The 10,256-nt window shown below is 34.2% G+C and overlaps 1 protein-coding gene across 1 annotated transcript; it reads left to right on the top strand.

The window, feature by feature from the left end:
• Positions 1 to 4,879: 4,879 nt before the first annotated feature.
• On the top strand, positions 4,880 to 9,751 carry LOC137835511 (Adenine nucleotide alpha hydrolases-like superfamily protein). The gene is made up of 3 exons (XM_068644048.1): positions 4,880 to 5,969; positions 8,708 to 8,755; positions 9,480 to 9,751. The coding sequence occupies exons 1-2, from the start codon at positions 5,300 to 5,302 to the stop codon at positions 8,713 to 8,715; spliced, it is 678 nt and encodes a 225-aa protein (XP_068500149.1). The 5' UTR covers positions 4,880 to 5,299; the 3' UTR covers positions 8,716 to 8,755; positions 9,480 to 9,751.
• Positions 9,752 to 10,256: the final 505 nt, after the last annotated feature.

Raw genomic sequence — 10,256 nt, forward strand, 5'->3', positions numbered from 1 at the left:
GAACATGTTTTTCCATATCAAAGGGTTCATAAATATTTTATGATCAAATTTTGTTTGTTGAAGATCAATCTGTCTTGAGTCAGCCATCACAAGCCATTCTTGCACCTTGTGATAATGCACCTTGTGATAATAACTGTGAGTCACACATTGAGGTTTCAAAAGACGTTTGTTCCCATATAGACTAAAACCTCAAAGAAGATCATGAAATAAAACAAAATTCTGAATCAGATCCATCTGTCCGAATGAGTACAAGAATAAAAAAACCACTTGAGTATTTAAAGGATTATCATTGTAATCTTAATGTTTTCAATACATCTTCAAGAGTTAAATATCCTTTGAATTATGTTTTGTCTTATAACAAATTATCACCTTCTTACAAGTCTTTTGTTATGTCTCTTTCTTCACATGTTGAGCCAAACACTTATTTTGAAGCTGTAAAACATGACTGTTGGAGAAAAGCTATACAATGTGAGACATTTGCTTTAGAGTCAAATCAAACTTGGGAGACTGCTCTTCTGCCTAAGGACAAGCTGCCATAGGTTGCAAATGGGTATTCAAAATAAAATATAAGGCTGAAGGGACAACTGAAAGGTATAAATTAAGGTTAATGGCAAAAGGATACACACAAACAAAAGGCATTGGCTACCTTGATACTTTCGCTTCAGTAGCAAAGACGACTACCATAAGGTTGCTTCTTTCTCTAGCTTCTATATATAATTGAGAATTGAAACAATTAGACATAAATAATGTCTTTTTACATGGAGACTTGAAAGAAGATGTATACATGGTTGCTTCTCCTGGATTGACTTCTATTCCACCCAGAAAAGTTTGTAAACTAAAAAAGGCTTCATATGGCTTTAAGCAAGCCATCAAAGAGTGGTTTTCCAAACTGTCATCCTTTTTGTTTTCTATGGGATATTCCCAATCTATGAATGATCATTCCTTGTTCATTAATTCTTCTGAAGGATCTTTTACAACATTACTAGTGTATGTGAATGATATAATATTGGCAGGAAATGATAAAGAAGAGATTGTTCGAATTAAAAAAGCCTTGAATTATATATTCAAGATTAAGGATCTTGGGGATTTAAGATATTTTCTTGGTCTATAAGTAGCAAGAAGTAAAGAAGGAATAATGGTGAATCAAAGGAAATATGCATTGGAATTGTTAACAGATGTAGGTCTTTTAGCTTGCAAACCTGCACCCACTCCTATTGATAATCATGAAATTTTTTTTTCTACTAGAGGTATTCCTTTCACAAATATTCAAGACTACATAAGATGATTAATTGGAAGACTTATGTATCTCACTAATACCCGACCTGACATAACATTTTTTGTGCAACAACTTTCTCAGTTTCTTGCTAAGCTTACAATTACTCACTATACAACAGCGATTAGAATTCTCATATATATTAAAGGAGCTCCAAGTCTTGGCCTTTTGTGACAGTGATTGGGGCACTTGCAGTGATTCAAGACAATCAATGACTGAATTGTCACATTGTTAGGGAAAAAATAAAGAAGGTCTCATCCATTTACTTCCCATCTCCACCACAGAACAACTGACTGACATTTATACCAAAGCTTTAAGTTCTCAATATTTGAAGAGTATTTGTTCCAAGCTGGGTCTCATTAATTTTGTTCCCCAGCTTGTGGGAGATATTAAAGGATATGGATACCAGAGTTACAAAAGGATTCTAATATTAATTGTGTATTTTTTTTAATTATTATAGGGGTGAATAACCTTCATTTTGTTATGATTCTAGTATTTATTGATTAATTATTTCTTTTTTTGGATAGACCTATAATGAGTGTACAACTTGTATATATTGAGACTATTTGTTCTTATTCAATACACAATTGAAGAGATATTCATTCTCATATCCTTTATCTTCCTTTTACTCTTTTGTTCATATATGTTCTATTATATAATAATATTTTTAAATTTTTAAAACTGTTATTTATTCTGAAAATAAAAGTTAAGAATTAAAAAATACATTTTGAAAAAAAATCATTAATATATTATTATGTTCTAAAAATAAAAATTCTGAATAAAATTCAAAAAATTAAAATTACATTCTGAAAAGTAATTTTAGAATTCAAAAATATATATTTATAAAAAAGTCCAATATTTTAGAAAAAGGGATTCATAATGTATTTTTATTGAAATCCCTTTTTATTCAAAAGCATTTTATTTCATATAAAATCGGGTATAGTTTCACATTTTATAAGATGCAGGAAGTAATTGTCGTATACAAAGCAAACAATTCAATATGTTTTATTTGAGCGTCACTCTTACGAGTACATAACAACAAGATACGTTGAGGGTTTCTGGACACCTCATAAATAAATAAATAAATACTATTTTGTCTATAAAAAATATATTTTGTAATTTTTATGATTTTTTTTATTGAAAAGTATCCAAAAATACCTTATAAATTTTACTGTCTGATTTTTTTTAAAATTATTTTAAATTATAAAATTTAACAGATATTTTTGGATTTGGTAATAATGTTCGTAAAATTCATAATATCCTTCCTATCATATATATTCTAGATTATATTATTTGAAATGTATTTTTAAATCTGAAAATATTTTTTAAATGATATAATCTAAAATGTAATTTTAAAATGTATTATAAATTATATTTTAAAAGATATTTTTAAATATTAAAATACCTTCTAGATCATATAATTTAAAATAAATAGTAAGGATACAGTTGAATTAAAAAAATACACTAAGGTGCGGGGAGAATTTGGCTACCTTGAGTATCTATTCCAGCTTTTATTAAAAGACTCTTTCTTCCTTCTCTCACCTTTATATATTTTCATATTTTCAAAAATATTTCTCGATAATATTTTGGATTACATAATTCATAAGTCTTTTTTAAATTCGTAATTAGTTTCTGAATTACATAATCCGAAAACTACTCTATGGAGATGGCACAAGAAGGTTAAAAAAATATTTTCACGCTATATATAGGAGTGATAGAAAAACCTATGGAGATGTAGGAAAAAACTAGGGATGGCAAAGCGGGGCGGGCCGGCCCACGGCCCGCAGGTAAAAAACGCGGGGCGGGATGACCTTTTCAACCCGCTAACCCGCATTAGCCCGCAACCCGCGCGGGCCAGTAGCAGGGCGGGGCGGGCTGGCTCGCAAACCCGCAAGAAAAAAATATTGGTACTTAGTAGCAGCAGGGCAACCTAAACTGGGTCATGTCAATTAAATCGATTTCCAACACGATAAAGGAGCAAGACACCAGTCAGAAAAGGAGAAGTAAGCAGAGGGTATTTTAGAAGTTACCCATGACCAAACCTTCAATTGAGCCAAAAGTTATCTTATTTTTATTGTATTATTTTTATAAAAAATTAATTAATTAATTGTCATTGTTTTAATATATGCAGATGAGGGGAAGATTATAATTATGAAAAAATGGATGAAGGTTCTACTAAGGTTGCATCCAATGTTATTGAAATGGAAGAATGTCAATAATGTTTATGTTTAATGTTTTTGAATTAATGTTTATGTTTAATGTTTTGGAATTAGGTATTTTTAATGTTTTGGAAGTGGAAGAATAGTGATTTTTGATATTTATCTTAATGTTTAATGTTTTGATGTTTGACTATATTTGAAAAGGAAGAAAAAAAAATTAGGTTCGATAATAACAAATATATAGGTTTAATTTGACAATTTTTTAATAACAAAATGTAAAAAAATAAATATTTAATTTTAAAAAAAAAAGAACGCAGGCTGGCCCGCAAACCTACGGGCCAACTCTTATGCGGGACGGGTCGAGAATTCTAGCCCGCAATAACTTTACGGGGCGGGCCAACCCGTCCTGCATTTTTGCGGGCCAAGCGCGGGACGGACCAATACGGAGCGGATTGGCCCGCTTTGCCGTCCCTAGAAAAAACAGTCTTATTAAAAGTCATAATAGCCTAACCAAAAGATTTGGACACTAACATTATTATCTAAGAAAACATTTCAAAAATACAAAAATAACATCAATTTTCAATAAAATAAAATTAAAAGCAATAATTTCAATTTGATTAATATTTTAAAAATCTTAGTGTTTTTTATTTTAATTTAATATATTACAAAAATGGCCTAACATGGTATTATGTTTAAATTTTATCCTTGAAAATGTGAATGGGTATAAAAGTGGTAGAATCCAAGAGTTAGTTAGACGATAAAGCATGTTCTTCATCTGCTTTCATTGATCGGATTATGACTTCCCTGCATAAATCCAAATCCAGCAATGCTCAATCAATTAGCCATGGATGTAACAGTGAAGTCAGATTCAAGTAACACGCTACAAAAACCAGCTGTCTTGAAAACATTTTAACATTTTGAAATTTAGCAATAGCGTTCGTTTGTTACACCACATGGCAACACGCGCCATTGATACCAAGCTTTCATTGATCATTTGTGATACATGACTTTAATGAATCCCTAGGACACGTCCCTGTTGATATAACTCTTCATTTGGCTTCATTTCTCCTCAATAAAAACCTGACTAAGGACAATTACCTTTTCTTCTCTCCAATATAACAACATCTTCTAACAACCTTCTAACTAACATCAACTATCTATTTTGTAAATTAACTTTTCTTCTTTAAAATACCATGCCATAAATTATTCATTACTTCCTCAATATAAATAACCACCAACTTTTTCATCTTCAGTTATACTTTATTGCCACCAAATATGTTCTGAATTAATATAATAACAGATAAGTTCCAGCAAATATGTAAGAAAATGAAATTATTTTTTATAAGTTAAAATTGATGTATATATAAATTAAAAAATAAAAATTACAAGAGAATTTTACAAATGAGTTTACACTGAATACTTTATGGGATACTGAATAGTTGTATACGATTTTGCAGCCGAAGAGGCAAGTTGAATGGTTTATATTTAATTGGTGGATATTGAGACATAAATTAGGTAGAATTAGCAGGGGAGTTGACAACTAAGCATAATCTAATCACCAATTAGTTGACGAAGATAAAGGGACTTAATCCAAAAAAGAACAAGCAACCAATGTGAAAAGACCAATGCACCCTTTCACACACTAAACTTTCCAGTTTCAAAAAACAGAGTGTGTGAGTGCCTCTTCTGCTGACGCTTGAAGACAGTGAGGGGAAAAAAACTAAGAAATTCTAGAAACCTCTCAGCAGAGAGTCTTTGAACCGTGAGTAACGTGACTAAATCAATTGCTCAAAATCAAGTTCCCAAAGTTTGATAACTTTTACATTGACCTTTAACTTTTCTTGTTCTCTCCGGTTATTCGCTTGACATGAATCCGCAATCACCGGACCCTTCGGTTCCGACGTTCTCCCCACGGTTCGCTCTCACGACCGGTTCGCAACGGAAAATTGCGATCGCGGTGGATCTGAGCGACGAGAGTGCTCACGCGGTGCGGTGGGCGGTGCAGAACTATCTCCGACCGGGCGACGCGGTGATCCTGCTGCACGTGCGTCCCACGAGCGTCCTGTACGGCGCGGACTGGGGCTCAGTGGATCTGAGCGTGGCGGAGGAGGGCGGCGCTGGCGGCGACGAGGAGTCGCAGCGGAAGCTGGAGGATTACTTCGACAACTTCACGACGACGAAGGCGAGCGACGTAGCGCAGCCGCTGGTGGAGGCGCAGATACCGTTCAAGATCCACATTGTGAAGGACCACGACATGAAGGAGAGGCTGTGTTTGGAAGTGGAGCGCCTCGGGCTCAGTGCCGTCATCATGGGAAGCCGCGGCTTCGGCGCCTCCAAGCGAGCCGCCAAAGGAAGGCTTGGCAGTGTCAGCGATTACTGCGTGCACCATTGCGTGTGTCCCGTTGTGGTCGTGCGTTACCCCGAGGAGAACGACAACGGTAACGGCCGAGGTGTTCTGGTTGGTGAACAGGTGGAACTTCCACCTGTGCCTGAGGAAGAGAACGAGGTGTATCATGATGCTTCTGATGAGCACAGAGGTTTGGTTTCACCCTGTTATCATTTTGTTTCACCATAACCATCATAATTACGGTATTATGATTTAACATTGAATAGTGTATAGTTGGTTTGACTAAGTATCTTATACTTGTGTAGCATTGGAACGGAGAGGATTAGATGAGCATGCTACTTTCTTCAATCAAGTTTGTTATTTGTCTAAGTTATCATCTTGCCTAGAGATTAGAGAACGATGTCAAAAGTAGCTATCATATTATGATTCTGATTGGTTAATTGTGCGGTCCTGGCCCGAATCGGCCTCAAGGAGAGGTGTACGACGGTATAGGTTGCTCGGTTGGTGGACCGTTAGATGAGTGTCACGTGTAATAACGGATGAATAATTGTGAGAACCACTTTCCTCTCATAGTATCTTAGTGATAAGTATAAACCTCTTCGCCTATTCGGCTCGAGAGGCTGGGTGATGTCCTGACCCGAGTCGGCCACTAGAGAGTTCAAAGGAGGTACATGGTGCTCAGTTGGTAGCCGTGGGAATCATCTAAGGTCCACACCTTTGTAACTCATTTCAAGTGACCGGTATTCTCGGCGAAATTCCCTGAACATGAACAACATCGTCCGAGACTCCCAGAAATCATTTTTTGTTACTCTAGCTTCATTAGGCAAATATAGGCTATAAGTACAAGAAAAAGAGGGACGACAACTTTAACACTCATTCCTGACTGATTCTGGAAAAACACAGAAATTCATCATTCCTCACGCGATTACCCAGAAATAGTCTTGAATCAGAACAATAATATTCTTCATAACTACTTGTACGACGGAAAAAAATAAGAAGCTAAAATTATTTGACTTTCTCGGATAAACTAAGATCAAATTTCTCAACTTTGTTGGAGCGCACATTTAATTTATCCAAGAACTGCAATACATAGTCAGTGAGTTTATTTTTGTTAGTAATACATAGTCAGTGAGTTTATTTTTTTAGTGAGTTTATGCCTAACTTAGCCAAATTCATATGGGTTGTTGTGCCACCTTCTATTGGACTTCTATTATTAGACTATCCACTAATATCTAATCTTACACAAGATGTTCATTCCTTAGCTTGAGGGGCTAGGTTGAAAGTTCCATATTGACTAGGAGTAAGGCAAATTATAATATATAAGTGAGGTACAATTCTCATCTTATAAGCTGATTTTGTAGGATTAAGCTAGACATTATCCCATTTCTTAACTGTTTTTTCTTTATGATTTTTATGAGTGGAATTGTATTGGGCTTTACTGTTCCAAACATGATGAACTGAGGGAGTATGGTGTTGCAAGAAATGGCCTTTCGGGCTTAGGCCACAGGATTAAGTATGGTTGGACACACACTACAAATGTGAGAAACCTGGTCAATTTGTTTAAAAACATGGAAGCAAAGCAAGAACTACTAGCTTCTTAAATGTGGGAAACCATGACCCAGATGTGTAATCAAAACATTATAACTTCCGTTCTGAAGCAATAGAGGAGGAAATCTGAAACAGACATAGAGGACTGGCTTGCTGGTTGACATAACAGCAGAACTAAGAAAAAACTTTGTATGAAATTTAAACCAATCCTTATCCAAATTTAAAGTAACTTAGGTAATAAGAAAATACACAACCCTGCTCCATTATCTGAATTTGAGACGGACTATGGGACGTAGGGACTAAAAGTGGTTAAACGACATGTGCAATAACTATATAGAATTCAACATTATATGTATAGATTAAAAGGAGATGTTTTAAGTATAGGAATTAACTGAGTTTTTATAACTATAAGAACTGAAATGGTAATTAACCCAAGAAGTAAAAGTATAACGTTACTACTGTATCTTTGCTGCAATAGCATTGATGATACTTGTGCTTCAAAAGCATGGAAGTATTTTGTGAAGGGCAAGATTGTTATCATCAATTTTTGAAGTTAAGTTTTGCATGCAGTTAGTTTACTAAAATTTTAACGGATTGATTCATTATGCCGAATAGTGGAATTGTGTGGAATGTCAATGATGATATTTGACACTAAATATTCACACTTTAGGAAGCTCTACAAATTGAAAATTGCTATACAGTTGTTTACCTAAGGCTCAATCCAACTCCTATCACTTGTTATGTGTTGCATTTAAGCATTTATGTTTAAAACATATCCATACAGCACGTAACACTGATCACCTATTCTTTTCTGTATGACTGCTATAATTCAATTCTTCAAGTTAAATGTTGAAGGTACTAAACTAATCCGAGCATGATATGGACCTAGTGGACTTTACAATCATCCATCATATGCTGCCCACTTATCCCACAATGATTTGCAATTGGGAGATAACTTCCCAGGACTTCTAGGCCTAGGGAAAGCTCATATTGGCTGGCCATACGCTAGATAGAGTGGGCAAATTTCACCAATACAAACTAAGGCAAATGTTGGATTTGAGAGGTTTTAAAGTAAAGAGTAACTAAAGTAATATCTTGGCAAAAGGAAATAGCAAACCAAAAGATGGATACTTTTTTTTAATATAGCTTTTTTTGGTCAAGGAGACTACCAAGTTCATTTTTAGTTCTAGATTAGCATACTAGCTGTTGAAAAGAATAAAAAAATTCTATACTTTTGCTTTTCAGAGACCATCAAATAATGAAATAACCTAAACCTTGTGTAGGATTTCATTTTCACCTGTTACTTGAATTGGGAGTATATTATTACAAGTTGATTAGTTTTTTTCTTATTTAACCTGCTTATTTTTGGTGTCTGAACAGATGCTTAATGAGAGTATAAAGCAATGTCTATATCCCTACTAACTTCAGGTAAGGCGTGAATATCATCAGCAATCTGACAATTACCATTTTATCCTTACTCAAGTTTGAATACAAGCTGTTATTGTTGGCCCTGGTTGGATTTAAATCCTACTGTAAATGAATAGTAAGACCGATTGATAACTGCTACTCTCTGTGCACTTTTCCTGGCTGGGACCTGAACGAGGGAAGTGATTGGGAGTGGTATTCCCAGTTCTTTTTTTTTTCTGCATTATTTTCCAAGAAATAAATTCGTTGGAATATGAAAAACCACAACCCCAATGTTATACGAGACTATAAGTTCAGTAACTCTGAATTAATATTTTCTTTTACAACTAAAACAGAAATTTAGTTCATGAAATTGACATCATTGGTCCGATTAATCCTCAACCTTAAAGAAAGAAGACAAATATTGTTGTTGACTTTAATAATTACCGTCAATTTATTCTTGAATTTGAAAACTATCAGTTACTTAAATGTTTCCTTTTAACAACTATCAGTCAATTTGATCTTGCCCAATTTAGATTCTAACATTAGGAACAAATTTGTAAAGTTAAGGATAAGATTAACCAATGATGTTAATTTCAGTAATTAATTTTGTATTGATTTTTTTTTCACTGACAGCTACAGTGTATCTTTTACTTAATAATAAATATGTTAGTTATTACCTTGTAAGCTGCTTTATATTTCTAGGCATATTCATTCAAATTAACTGCTATTAATTTTGTTTTTTCAGGAACTGCTCATAGCAGTGAGGCTTGTGTCAAATGAAGAAGAATGTATTAAACTTGAAAAGTATCTTCTTTGGTGGACAAACTATACCTTGTAAATTGGTTATTTGGTTGGTTAGCATGTGTACGTTTTTGTACAAGTTTGTTTCTACACAACTTCAATTACCCATTGACAGGGTTGAATATGCTATATTTCTACTCTCCATTTTATTTGGAGGCTCTTGTAATGACTGCAAACCAATTATATATCTAAGAAACAAACAGAAGTTTTATTTTATTGTCTTTTGTCCTGTGAATGCAATGGTACTCTAGTTCAATTATGTTGAAGGAAAGTTGGACGTTGACTGAGAATCACACATTTTACAAATTGTCTCGGACACCCCCAACTAAACAATATTTTGTCATGGATCACGCAATGCTTGTGGTTTGATGTTCATCTATAATTAAAATTAATGTTGCAATAAGAGTGAAGAGATCAACCTGTGAGTAATTATTTCAGAACGTAAAGAAAACATTAGTTTGGTGAAAGGGAAAATTGGCATGAACCATGCACAGAAGTTTTGGCGAACTTAAGGTACACAAATTACAAGTTAGGATTCATTTGCTGGCTTAATGACTTGTAAATATGTAGTGTATAAGGTGGCACACCATCTTCAAGAACTTTAGGAAAACCCTGTGTTACCTTGAACTCATATTACAATTGTTTCAAATGTCGTTCTCCTCATTTGAAATTCGAAATTTGACGAACAATTAATTAAAGGAGTTGTTTTGTTTGTGTTATG

This window comes from Phaseolus vulgaris, chromosome 5 (genome assembly GCF_051622355.1).
Source record: "Phaseolus vulgaris cultivar YP4 chromosome 5, ASM5162235v1, whole genome shotgun sequence".
NCBI classification, from domain to species: domain Eukaryota; kingdom Viridiplantae; phylum Streptophyta; class Magnoliopsida; order Fabales; family Fabaceae; genus Phaseolus; species Phaseolus vulgaris.

Coding starts and splice junctions, on each gene's coding strand:
- LOC137835511 (XM_068644048.1), top strand. CDS start 5,300: ATGAATCCGCAATCACCGGACCCTTCGGTTCCGACGTTCTCCCCACGG.